The 13,768-nt window shown below is 41.9% G+C and overlaps 1 protein-coding gene across 3 annotated transcripts in view; it reads left to right on the top strand.

The window, feature by feature from the left end:
• Nucleotides 1-13,168, top strand: part of FAM124B (family with sequence similarity 124 member B) — a 34,006-nt gene extending 20,838 nt beyond the window's left edge. For 2 of the 3 annotated variants that reach the window (XM_006276481.4, XM_019491732.2), the window contains 2 exons: nucleotides 3,125-3,870; nucleotides 10,303-13,168. In XM_006276481.4, the coding sequence (XP_006276543.2) occupies nucleotides 3,125-3,870; nucleotides 10,303-10,926 (1,370 nt within the window). In that variant the 3' untranslated portion in view covers nucleotides 10,927-13,168. Of the gene's footprint in view, nucleotides 1-1,838; nucleotides 2,644-3,124; nucleotides 3,871-10,302 lie in introns of those variants that run through there. The other variant, XM_059730948.1, reaches the window with a different exon arrangement.
• The last annotated feature ends 600 nt before the right edge of the window (nucleotides 13,169-13,768 follow it).

Below are 13,768 nucleotides of genomic sequence, written 5' to 3'. Positions count from 1 at the left end.
TTGATCTGAGACACAGGAAGTCAGCTGATTGTCCTGTCCTTCTTCCCTATCCAAAATCACTGAGATTCAGGACTGTAACATATAGGGCATGTCTACATGAAACACTTTACTGCACATTAGACTATTCTAATGTGCAGTAAAGTGTTGCCATCTATACATGCACTGAACCTACTGTGAATTAAATTAGTCTAATGTGCCATTTGCTAGTACCAGCACATACAGGTACTAGATAAATGGCACATTAGATAATGCGCAGCATACGTGTAGATTCTGACTGTGAGCAATTTTACTCCCAGTGAGCCCAGGCACCAGGGGGCCACTGCTGCCTGGCTAAACCCCCAAGTTGGGGGAGCTGTGCTGGCCAGAGGGGCAGCTAACCCCTACCCTGGTCCCATAGGGATGGGTGTCCACATGCACAGGGCCAAGAGAGCTGTGCCGGCAGCAGAGGCAGATGGCTTCCAATCCTGATGGTCCTGATGTGCATGGGGTAGGAGACAACTGCCCCTGCAGCCAGCACAATTCTCCTGGCCCCGTGCACATGGGGACAGGGATGGAAGCCAGCTGCCCCTGCAACCGGCACAGCTCTCCCAGCCCCATCCACATCAGGACCGGCCCCTTTGCCTCCTGTTAGCCCCGCAGCTGGCAGCCAGGGGCACTCCCCCTGGTTGGTGCAGGATGGAAGAGCAGGGCAGGAGCAGCCCTGAACCAGGTTGATCCTGTTGGGCACAAATCTGCACCCAACAGGGCACACATATATACACATTCCTGGGTATAATTTACTGCACCTTGTTTAATGCGCAGTATCCTTTCTGTGCATTATTGCACATGCAGACATACCCACAGTTGATTAAATATTTTTTCTTTAGCTGGAGACATCTACTTTAGGGAGGTGGTGGGAAGAGAAAGTTGTTTAGAATTCATTTACAGTGCTTTAAAGGGCTTCTGTCTATAGCCTTGAAACCCTTGTACTTCTTGAAGTGCTATAATTTTTTATTTTCTCCATTGAATTCCTGTGATTGTCCAAGGGTAGGAATTATTCTATTTCACAGTAATTACTATGGAGTCACCAGGCCTATTAAGCAAATAGATTGTGTTTAAACTTTCCCCAAATCCATCTAATCTTCTCTCTGCCTTTAATAATCCTTTGTTTTATATTGCACATATTACCATGGAATATAAGCATATGGTATTTATGCATTTATAAATTAGTAAAAGAATAAGCCTTTTATTGAGATGTACCTAAACCATAGATATGGAACTGTCCAAATATTGGTGTGTTTAGACCTGGAGTTTTTGTACAACCAATTATAAAATTTGAAAAAGGGGATGTGGTTCAAAGTTTGAATAACACACTCTTTCAGAGTCAGAGTGCTTTATTAATCTAGAGGGCTGGAAATGCCACATACTGCACAATATTTACTTTTGTCAGGGTTGTAAAGGGCTTCAGGGGGCTGATTGCATGACAAAACATCACTTCTATCAGTGCCTCTGATGTGCACTTCTGATGGTTATATCAGCATGATCCTCTAGCAGTACAAAGTCAGCTAACTTTGACCTGGAATGAAAGTCAAACTTCAGTGGTTTTACTACACTTGTGTTACAAAGGTAAATTACATTGTAACAGTTCATACTGGTATAATTTGATATTGATATATTATATTGTTGATGAAAATATTGCTCCTTCTAGCCTTCTCCAGATCACAGAAATATAAAACGTCCCTCTTTTATACATTTTGCTATATATTTCCCCTCCCTTCTCCCCCCTCCCATCCTGAAGACAGTATGGGGAGGAGGGGCTGGGGGAAGAGAGGCTTCAGCCACTCTGAACTGGAGTTCAATCCCCCAATCCCCCAGACACACCAACGAACGGCTGTTGGGTCAGGGGAATCAGTGAAACTCATGGCGCTTCCTGTAAAGCACCATGGCTTACAGCAGGGAGCTGCATATCTGTCATCACCCTAGATGTTTCAATCTGAGCAGCACCTGTTCCCCCTTCCCCCTCTGAAGATTAGATGGATTTTGGGAAAGTTTAAACACAACCTGTCCCCCCCTTCCACCCACTTTTTAAAGCCATTAAAAGGAAGCTTATCCAGACTCCTGCTAGCATAAGTGGAACAGGTTTTCCAAATACAGCACAGCAATAGACAAGAAAGAAAATGCACCAAAAGGCAGGGAAAAATCTGGCGCCTAGATGACTATGAAGTGTATACAACAAACAGAGAATTGAGACACTTCGATTAGTACGGAACAGCAGTACTCTCCACCCTGAGTGAAATGATACAATGGAAAAATTAGGAGTCAAGGAATTTCCCTACACTCTTGTCTTTCCTTAGATTGATTCCTATCTGCCCTAATTGTTATCTCTGTAGTTCACATTTGTTTTTCTTTTCTTAGCCTATTTCCTTTCCTTGTTTTTAAAGAATGGGTTATCTGTGCACTCCAGAAGGGTGTTACTCACAAAGATCACAAGCTTTTAGATCACGCACAAACATTGGCATGCTGACTAACAAAGCAAAATATGCTGAGGCTTTAAAACTCAAGTGCCACATGGCATTTGTACAGCAGCAGTAACTTTATCCAGTGACGTACATTGTCACAGTTCTACTGGATCCCAGAATTTGTGCTTCTGTGATCAGCCGGCAAGTATATTTTAAAAGATAATTAAAATATTCAAGAATAAATACTTTGCTTGCTTGGTTTTTTTCTTTATGTGTTCTTAATCTTCACTTTATCTTACTATAAAAAAAAATGTTAGGGCTGGGAGGGTTTTTTGTAAGAGGCAGGGGGTCTCATACATAGACATGGATTAAAATTCCAAACTGGATTTTAGCAAATAAGAGACATATTCCATTGTCCATCTTTATTATGTTGGACAGGTCATTTTATTTCTCTGTGTCTTCCTGTAGTTTGTTTGTTTTCTTCCCCTCCACTCCCCGCCCCCCTTGCAAATTGAACATATGAGTTGCATGCGGTTGTTGTGAAGCTTGCTAAGGACTTTGTGATTGTAAATGGAAAGCAGTAGAGAAGTGACAAATACAGTTGTTTATGATTACCTAGCATTAGCAACATTGCCTCTTTCCAGAAAAATTAAAGCACTGATTTATCTTTATTTTTTATTTTCAAGGCAGTTTTGCAATGGATGAAAGTACAGACCCTACTATGGTGATGACAGTGCATCTCCTCGCCAACTGTGGACATTCATTGTTTTTGCAGCAAACCCTTGATCAACTTTTGGAATGGATCTGCCCTGATGTTCGCCTTTTCCTTGTATCAGAGCGTGTTACTCCAATTAAATATTATGAGAAATACCGCAAGAAAAGCTCTGGATTTCCAGGGATATCTGTTCTCCTTTTCCTGCATGAGGCCTTTGGGGAAGAACGGATTTTTCAGGTCCATGATTTCTTTCAGCACCCACCATGGCAGTATTATCACACACAAAATACTAATGGAAAACTTTACCCCTATGCACCAGCTAATCAGGATTTCTATGGTCTGGATGACCACATGCCTGTGTGGGGTGTCAGGCAAGTTCATTATGGCACTGAAATTCTGCGTGTTACCCTGTACTGTAGCTTTGATAACTACGAAGATGCAGTAAGATTATATGAGATGATCCTGCAGAAGGAAGCAACAATGCAGAAAAGTAACTTTTGTCTCTTTGCCCTTTACACAACAAAACACACTGCTTTTCAGCTCTGTCTGAAGCAGCTGCCTCTTGGGATATCTGTTGAGCTGAAAGAATCTTCAGTGCTGCAATTCAAGGTGCAAGAAATAGGACAGCTAGTACCTCTTTTGCCTCATCCATGTATTCCTATCAGCAGCACCAGATGGCAAACTCAGGACTATGAAGGAAACAAAATCCTGCTTCAGGTAATGTTGTGTGTGCTCTCTTTCAGTCAGAGAGGGAGAAGAATGTAGTTCCAGAGTGGAAGTTAGCTGTTGTTGGGTTATCAGTTCAAGAGTATGACAACTTGTGTAAATGCCTGTTCTGTGCTCTGGATGCCATTCCTACTAACAGAAATGTAAAAAATTCTAAAAAATATTTAGCAATCCTTTTATATTACACCATAACTTACAATGATTTAACAACACAAAGTTAGGCTTGTTAATGATAACTTGATATGTGAGTACAGATACCTTTTGCAGGCTGGTTCATAGATGAAGTTTCACTTCAAGGCAAATTACCATAACTGCTTGAATTATTTCTTCAAGGTTTTGTATTGTAAATGCTTTCTGAAGCTGATTTCTAGCTGTGTTATTGGGTGTCACCTGGAGGGGAGGAAGATTATTTTGAAATTTTAGTACAGCACACTGCATTATTTTATGTGAAAACTTTAGTGGGTCTTAGTGCAGCTGTGTTGAGTGAATGCAGCATAGTGAATAATTTATTCCAGGTAAAGTACCTCTTTTCTACTTACTGCTTTCACCTATGTTATTTGACTCCCTAATGTCCAATAATTTCTGTAAATAATTTAGACCCCCTTACACTCATGCTTGCTTAGGGTCACTTGCCTCTCTGGGTGTAAGGGAAGATGAACTGGCGTGATTTGCACCAGGCAAGGTTGTAAGAAAGTCTAAACAAGAATGGAGGTAGGTCTAAGGGAGTCTTACTGAGGATCTAAGATACAAAATCCTTAAATAACTTTGGCTCCTATGGCTCGGTGACAAACTGTAGAGTCACTATTTATGGACCATTTATGTGAATTAGAGCTGTAGTCATAGGCTCACCTAATTAATGCTCACTACAGCTCTCCTGGTTTATCACAATGATTAGAGGGGGAAATGCTGCCAGGAAGGTTGAAAGTCCAGCCCTTTTAATGCCGATTGCCTTGTGAGGGGTTATGGTGAGCAATCTGGAACCAGCTGGAAGGCACACCTTATAACTACAAATAGTACATGAATTCATTGGGCCTAGTTCCTCTTGCCTTAATTCCATCAACTTCCTGATTTATCTTAACATGAGGAGAAGGATCATACTTGGCATCATTTAAATTAGCTATGGCTGGGTCAAAGCTTGGAAGCCACAGGCATCTCACAGGCAATTTAAATGCAGCTCCCAAAACAGAGGTGCTGTTGGCAGTTCATTGCCTCAGGCTCTGGGACATGAACATCTCTCGTATATTCTCCAGCTCTCAGCCGTGCTATGATTACGGTTTGCAGTCAGAAGGGTTAAGTAGTTAGGCCACCCTTTTTGAAATTGTAAGCTATTTATAGTAGGGACAGTGGCAGCCACTTACTAAATGGCAGTGTAGCACCTGTCACAGAGGAGCTGTGATAATGAGTAATAATAGCCTTAAAATGAAGATTAAGAGCTGCAGAAGCAGGGCCAGCATTTGCAATGTGCCTTTTGAATAGATCTAATTAAATTTTTTGAAATGCTAATCTGAGAGAGAATTTCCCTTTAAAAAAAAAAATTAGGTTATAGTTCAGTTGAATTTTTTGGAAAATGAACATGTTACAGTGAAACAATGTATATTTCTCATTAAGGAAGGGGTTTGCAATTTAATTATTTCTATAAATCTTAATTACTTCAGATTTTGCATTTATATATTTTATTTCCAGTATAATCTTCATTCAGTATATCATACTCTTATGTATGTTCCACATAATATAAATTACTTAAATAATTTACCAGTTCTGTGGATTCTTAAATTACCAGCCCTATAGATTCTTAATTTTTCTCTCATTTACTAGATGATTCCTCTTTCACTCGTGATTTTTTTTCTTCTTCTTTCTCTTCCTTCCAGAGGTCACTTTCTATAAATCTTCCTAATCAGTAGGCCTGTGCAAGTCGGCAGCGATCCGCTTCGGATGGCTGTGCTCCAATCCGGAGCTCCGGACCGGGTTTCCTCCTCAATCAGGCCGGAGCGGCTCTGAAGCTTCAGAGCTGTCTCAGAGATCCGGCCATATGCTATAATGGGGAATCAATGAAATAGCTATAACTTTGTTGGTTTTTTTCTGATTTGGATTAAACTTGCCAAGATGGTAGCCTCTGCTGAGAGCATGAAGCCTGCCAAGTTTCAAGAAGATGGGTGCAGGGGTTTGGGGGAACTGTACCCCAAATTCATGAAAGCCAAACTCATGTCATGTCTGTGTATTACACAACAGGAGGGTCAAAACTGCAGGGCTGGTAGCTCTTACTGAGGCCACAAAGCCTGCCAAGTTTCAAGAAGATCGGTGCAGGGGTTTGGGGGGAACTGCCCCTCAAGCTGCGGACAAGTAAAATGTGCTATGGGTGACACTGTGTGCGCTAAGGCACAGTAGGGTGACAGCTGCAGGGATGGTGGCCCCTGCTGTGATGCCTGCCAGCTGTGGAGGAGATCGGTGCTGGGGGTGGGGTCTGGGGCCCTGCCCTCCTAGCTGCTGACAGACAAAACTCGGGCCAAGACTGTGTCTGTCTTGGGGCAGATGATTGTCTGTACTGAGTCTTTCCTCTCCTTAGCCTGGTTTTGTAGGTGCTAATTGATGCGCCTTAAGTGGTTATGTAGTAGCTAGGTCCTGTGTATTGAGCTGGTCCCTGAGTCCCTGGTCCCTGAGTGAATCATGATTGCTTGGTAACTGGTAACACAGCAGCTTAGCAGCCAGGCCTGCAGCAGTGTCTCCCTCCCTGCCCCAAGACAGACACAGTCAGTCCCACAAGCACCCATGGCACAAATTTTGCTTGTCTACATCTTGAGGGGCAGTTCCCCCCAAACCCCTGTGCCAATCTTCTTGAAACTTGGCAGGCTTTGTGGCCTCAGTAAGAGCTAGCAGCCCTCCAGTTTTGCCCCCCCCCTGTTGTAACATATAGACGTGACAGGAGTTTTGCTTTCAAGAATTTGGGGTGCCGTTCCTCCCAAACCCCTGCACTGATCTTCATGGAACTTGGCAGGCTTTGTGGCCTCAGTAAGGGCTACCAGTCCTGCAATTTTCACTCCACTATATTGTAACGCCTAGATGTGACATGAGTTTTGCTTTCAAGAATTTGAGGTACAGTTCCCCCCAAACCCCTGCACTGATCTTCATGGAACTTGGTAAGCTTCATTTTCTCTGTAGAGTCTACCACCTGTGAAAATTTCATCCAAATTGAACAAAAAACAACAAAGTTATAGATATTTTATTGTTTCCCCACTATACCCTATGGCCGGATCTCCAAGGCGGCTCCGAAGCTCTTCGGGAGCTCTGAGCCCCTTGGGGAAGCCGAACAAAGCCAGCGCTTCAACCGGGACATGCTGCTTCGGACCCCAAAGTGTCCGAAGCTTCTCCAGATCCGAAGCTCTGTCCGAAGCCTCGCGCAGCCCTACTAATCAGTCTGCATAGCTGATTTCTGCACTGATCTCTCTGTGTAGTGTTTGCTTTTATGCACTTGCTTCTTTACATCCTACATCATTGTGAAAATTAGTTTGCCACCCACCTGGTACAACTAGCAGTCTTTGCTTTGACAGATGCATTTAAATTCCCTGGTATGCAGGCTTATAAGAATTTTTTTTTACACTGTGCCACACTGTCTTGTTAGGAGCTGCTTTGTACGTGAGGGAGGGGGAGATGTTTTGTGTGTATTTTTGCTTTGAGTGGCACATGAAAGTCCTTTCCCTGTGAACTGCTTTGAGTGGCACATAAAAGTCCTTTACCTGTAAACTGCTTGAGGCTCTCAATTGCCAGTGAAGTTGATGGTAGTCAAGGGTTCACAACACCCCTTGACTTCATCCTAAATGCCTATGGTATTTATAGTATTCAGCATTTTTCTGTTCTGGCAGATGTTACCACCAGGTGGTGTTGGTAGATGGATTTTCAAGTTTTTTTCTTGGTATGTAAGTGAGTTTTCAATTTCAGAAAGACATTGTACCATGGTGGTAGAAGCCTTGGTTATGCCAGCTTCTGTGTACCAGCAGTTTGGGTAGGGGGAGAGAGGAATGCAGACTTGGAGTTTGTTCTCTGTTGAGATTCAGTTCTCGAGGAAGTAAGTTGCTCTCTGGGAACTGAACATTTCCAGTTTCCCAAAAGCCATTGTCCTGTCGTTCCAGCAAGAAAGGATTGCTATGTATGCATTTGTGGCCATCTCTGTTCCAACACGAGGGTATATGTCTAAATAAAATGTATTACATATGGAACATACCCCAGTTTCCACTTAATCTAGCACTCATCTTTTATTCCTACTACTAGGAAGAGTGATGTAGCTGTGATGGTGCAGAAATTATTTGACAGCAGGGATTTGTATCAGCTATGTAGTATCCCAACTACATAAATAGTCCATTAAAAATATTGCCATAAGAAATGTATCTACCGCTTAGCAGAGGCAAAGCTGACGTCAGAATGGAACATAAGTATCTGAAGAAGGGGCAATGCCAGAGACGTATTTTAAGTTGCTTGGTTACCAGTGACTTAGAGCTTGATTCTGCACTCTTGACTCTCAGGCACCATCTACAGATTACATTTAAGGCATGATTAACCAGTTGATATGTACAAAGCTATTCCACAAAATATGTGTAATCATATTATTGCTGCTTCCTCTCATGCCATCCATTCTGCTTGCTGGTGCAGGGGGAGCCCAAGATCATGATAATAAATAAAGCAAATCACGATCCTGCCTCCCCCCCCCCCCCCCCCCCCCCCCCCCCCCCTGCTCTAGCAGTAAGGCATGATGGGATCCAATTTGCAATCCCACAATCATGCTTCCTGACATGTATGTCTGGAATGGAAAGAAGTGTGACTGTGGATCGTGCACCTTTATCTGCACAGCTAGGGGGCTCTCCCAATGATTGTTTACTTGAATGATTAGTGCTCTTGACTTCTTATTTAAGAGTAAAATCTATAGAACTTATTTCAGGCATCACTTTGTAACTTTTCACCTATGGCAGCATGTTGTTTCTTCTCTGGGCCCTCTGACATGTTTTTTCCTTCAGGAAGTATGACCTGTAGTCATATTTCCAGTTGGTTTATTTATTATGGGCTAGCTTGTTTTAAAGGTTGCCCAGCTTGATGAGAAAAAAGGTTATGTCCTAAATCATCAGCACTTTAATTTTTATTACTTGAATTATTGTTAATTACTTCACCATTCCATTCCCTGCCCTTCCCCAAGGATTACATCTATTATTGACTTCATCTTAGAACTCATGAGAAATTTTAATTATTTTAACACAAAGCCTAATGATTTGGGGATTTCTCCTAGTGCAGTCAACACACTAGTTTAATGGTTTCTGCTTTACTACTTCTGCACTAGAAAGTCAGTGTAAAGCTATTCTGCCTGATTTGCGACCGGTTTGCACCTTACTTTATACATTTTCAAAATGACATTTCTCATGACTAGAAAAGTACATGGTAGTGAAAACATTGTCCCTGTAAGCTCATCTCTCGTTGACCTGTTGTATTTCAAATCCTTGTTTAGTCAGTGTAATGAGGTTCTACCTGAATCAGCACCAGGATGAAAATAAGTTTGTCAACTGCACTTGTATTTTTAGTTTGAAAATACAGTACATGAAGATCAACAGCAATTCAAATGTAACCTGTACTCCCAGGAGTAGCGATAGCTAACAAGTACCTAGCTTGCCATAGCAATTTTGGATTTACTGAGCTACTAGTTGTTTCTTCCGTGTGTAACTTGTATCATCTCAGTATTTTTTTCCCTCCATTATAAAATAAACTTGTCTAAGGAAGGCAATTTATTTATGGTGGTTTCATATCTTCTGTGTCATGTTTCAGCCAAAGCTATCCTTTCCATAGAATTGCCTTAGAATTATCCTGACAAAAGCTTGAATCAGATGTGTACCAAGGTGCTTCATAGGATCAGGTCTGATATAGAGAGGACATGGTTGGGCCTCTCTGCAGAGGTACTAACTGTGTCCCTAAATCAGTTTGCAATGTCTGGACTATTTTAGGACTATTTGCAGTGTCTTGCATTCTCAATCCCTGGGAGTCAGAAATGCAGAATTAAAAAAACAGATTGTTATTAGAAGGAATTGTGAAAGGGTTTTTATTATACTTCTTATTTTATTGCAGAACTTTCCAGCAGGGATCAGTCTGAGACCACAAGCCGCAGTTCATATGTAACTTATTTTTTTAATTTTTCAAAACAGCAAAACTTGTATGCTGTAAGCAGAAGCAAATTAAAATAATTTGTTAATAGAAACAGTTAATTGGAATTAATTGATCAATTTGTTCTTTAGTCTCCATGTTTAATTTGTGTAACTGCAAAAGATCACGCGTGAACCCATAATAATTTCTTCATAGAAGATTTCACCACAGGGAACAGCAGATGAGAATGTGGTCACTTTCTGACTGCTAAAATGATGATTTCACTCTGTTCCTTTAACCTTTTTTTAACAGGTTCAGAGCCACTCAAAGCACAATGAAAAAAACGGTGTGCTTTCCAGTCGGCACAACCATGCGGGGGGTGAAAAGACCCTACCTAATTTCACCCCAGACTGGAGAGTGAATCTGGAGCACAGAAGGCAGAGGGTCAGAACTATGAAGTGCAAGACCAAATCTGAACAGAGGAAAAGTTTTGCATGCGAGAACTCCAGCAGCACCCCCCAAAGTCATTCCTGCTCTTCATCCCACTCCAGCAGCCCACCAGTTACTGTACAGCAGGAAGCTGCCTCATCCTATGTAAACTCGGGCACAAGACTGAAAATTTCCTGCCGCGAAAATTGGTTTCAAAGGCAAGAAGCAGAGATGAATGTGGATACAGGATTTACTGTAGTCAATTCTGAATGCAGCCTCTCCCCTCTGAGCTGGTTTTCAAGGGACTTGCAGGGCAGCCTTCTTCAACCACGAGCTGCAAACTGTCCATTAGGTGCTGCCGGCTCCTCCGAGGAGAGAACCCATCGGTCATTATTCTCGGCCAAAAGGAACCATGCAGCGGGACCACAACCTTCAAACTTGCATGGGAGGCTCTCAAGGGCAAACCATAGCAATGGAAATGAAGAGGAAGAAGAATTCTTTATATGACTTGAACCATGTGTGCCTGACAGCCTGACTGCTAAATGCTTTCTTTTGGAAATGGAAAGGAAGTATCCAGCAAGCTGTGTCACTCTGTGCTTCTTCAGATACCCCAGGTGCCTAAACTACCTTTTTGTATTCTGAAAAGAGACTTTAGTGGCATTCTATGGCATTGGAGTGATATTTGTTTGCAAAAAGCGATACTAAGGGAGCCAGGAGCGAAATCAAAGAAATATAATCATGTAGTTACCAAGACTGCTTATTCTTAGTGCAGAATATATAGGAGGGTTATTGTGCAATGAATGGGAATAAGCCATGTGAGTCTTATTACTGTGTTTAAAAGTTAATGTGTCCTAGCATATGTTATATTTGAGTTTTCTGTCTCTGTGAGTCGCAGCCAGTAGATGGCAGAATAATTGTGCCTCTTAAGATGTCAGTGTTGCAGCTTGCATAAGAGGATTAATAGGTGGCAGCATAGTCACAACACCTGAGGAATCTTGCAACACCCTTCTACCCCTTGGTTTCTTCTCATTTCCCCTGTCATTCAGACTTGAATGCTATGAGTGTGATCAATTATATGCAAGTAAAACACTAAAGCATGCACAGAAGTGTCTCTCTCACACACAGCTCCTTTTCAAATATTTGAAAAAAAGCTGTCTATAGAGACCTTCTACGCATGCCGACACCGTATAAAAAGCACTTAAAATCAATAGCTTTAATCATGTTTTCTCCCTAATCAGCACATTCTCTCCCCCACCCCCAGAGTAGTTAATAAAAACAAGAACAGTTTGCACAGTCTTTGTTAGACCTCTGCACGGTTATCAGCAGGGTGGAAATCCTAAGAGGATTTTAAAGTGCAGGATACAAAAGAAGCAAGAGCTATAAATCCAGAGGAAGCTGCCAGAATAGTAAAGGATAAACATTTCAGGAAAAAAATAAGTCATGAAAAATAAAGCACATGTCTAAATATATCCAAACTTGCTCAAAAAGTCCACCTACCTAAATACAGTTGGATTCCATAAACTAGAAGGGAGATATGTGAGAGAGGATATAATTGAGGTGTCAAACTATGAAGGGTGAAGTAAAATGTGAGGAGCTCTTTTAACCTACAAAACCAGCCACAAGTGAACAGTGCTAAAAGACTGTACATACAGAGTCAAGATTAAGGAGACAGTACCTTTTTGAAAGCACCTGCCCTGCTGGCTGATTGACCATCATTGATGTATAGCAGAGGCTGCATTTGGATAGGTTTCGATTTCTCTCACCTTTACTTGTACTGAGGAGGTACAGAGTAGAGAGGGAAAGGACAGTGCTGCACTTTACATTTAATCACTGGAGCCTATCCAGTGACTGGCTCACATCTACATGCTTTCCTTTGCCTTTTTTATTTATTTGCCCTGTCTGTAAGCCTAGGCAACCATAAGCCCATTTTAGGTCTTGTTCAGGGCTTATGTTATACTTGAATGTCCAGAGACCCCAAAATAGTCCCCAAAATGAAAGCACTGCTTGCTGTGAAGAAATAGGGGCTTGCTCAGTTTTGCAAGAAATTTGGTTTTGCTTGGAGAAATCTAATTCTTTCCCACCACCATTTCCCATTACTGTCCGTTGAATAAAATTACAGAGGGTGCTTACCTTTAGACCTTAAAGTGTGAGTCTTCTCTGAAAAGTAACTGTGATAACAGCATCCTCTGTCTCAGCTAGTCAGGTCCTTGTCAGAACCACAGTTTTTCATTTTAGCGATATGAAACATGACGAGGCAGTTCATATATTAGACTGCAATTATCTTGTTTCTTTGTATTTTTTTCTCTTTATAGGGTTAAAGTGCTGAGTTTTGAGAGGTGTTAAGCTCCCACCACCTGTCCCTCAAATTACTGGGACCTGTGGGTTTGCAGCACCTTCTCTGGCTCAGGCCTAACATGACCAAGATGGCATCAAGTGAGCAGTATTGCTGCCATTGAAGAAGTGTGTGAGTGCAAGGAAGGTCCATTCCAATGCACTGAAAATAAAGTGTGCTCCAAGCATTATTTTTATGTGCCACATTTTCCCATGTTGTGCCATCTCTCCTGAGAGTAGACTCTTATCTTATTTTGTCCTATACAAAGGAAACCATCCAGCATGGTTCTGCTTACAGATATAGATGTATCTCCTGTTTTATACTGAAAACATGAAACTGTTGCTTTTATTTTTAAAGTTTAATTCCATGTTCTGTGAATTTTTAATTGCTTGCAATAAAATATAATATGGCAATTTACTACATCAAAGCTGATTTCTTTCCCCCTCCCCACCACCCCAGCTTGTGTAATGTGCTATAAATTTGCCCAGTGCTTCTTAAAACAAGAACAAGATGATTCACAACCTTCAGAAACATTCTACTATAAAGCAGCAAAATCAGTACAAAAGCAAAGGTAGTAGTTCAGGGAAGATGCTGTGGGTGAAAAGGAATTACTAGAAGAAAAAATCCCATAGGGAATGGATTTATGGAATATGTAGATTTTAAGGACAGATTTCATGGCCTGATTCCCCCTTAAATCAGCATTACACAGGTGTGACTTTTGAGATCAGTCAAGGTATTGCTGATTTACACTAGGAAAATCAGGCCTTAAGGGGAGGAGTGAAGATGGTGACTCCAGGACATGGAGGATGGACTGTCTAACAGAGCTTCTGATTGCTTGCAACAGGTTAGACTAGATCAGTAGTTCTCAACCTTTTTTGTACCAGGACCCATTTATAAACATCAATGGTCAGTCCTGACCCAGTGCCCCTCACTCCCAGTGAGTGGGGGGGTAGGTGTGTGAGGGGTTAAGCAGCCCCAAACAGCCCTTCGCACGCTGGAACTCTGCCCGCCTGCAAG

The sequence above is a fragment of the Alligator mississippiensis genome, chromosome 7, assembly GCF_030867095.1.
Source record: "Alligator mississippiensis isolate rAllMis1 chromosome 7, rAllMis1, whole genome shotgun sequence".
Lineage (NCBI taxonomy): Eukaryota > Metazoa > Chordata > Crocodylia > Alligatoridae > Alligator > Alligator mississippiensis.
This window is presented reverse-complemented; position numbering and strand designations above follow the sequence as displayed.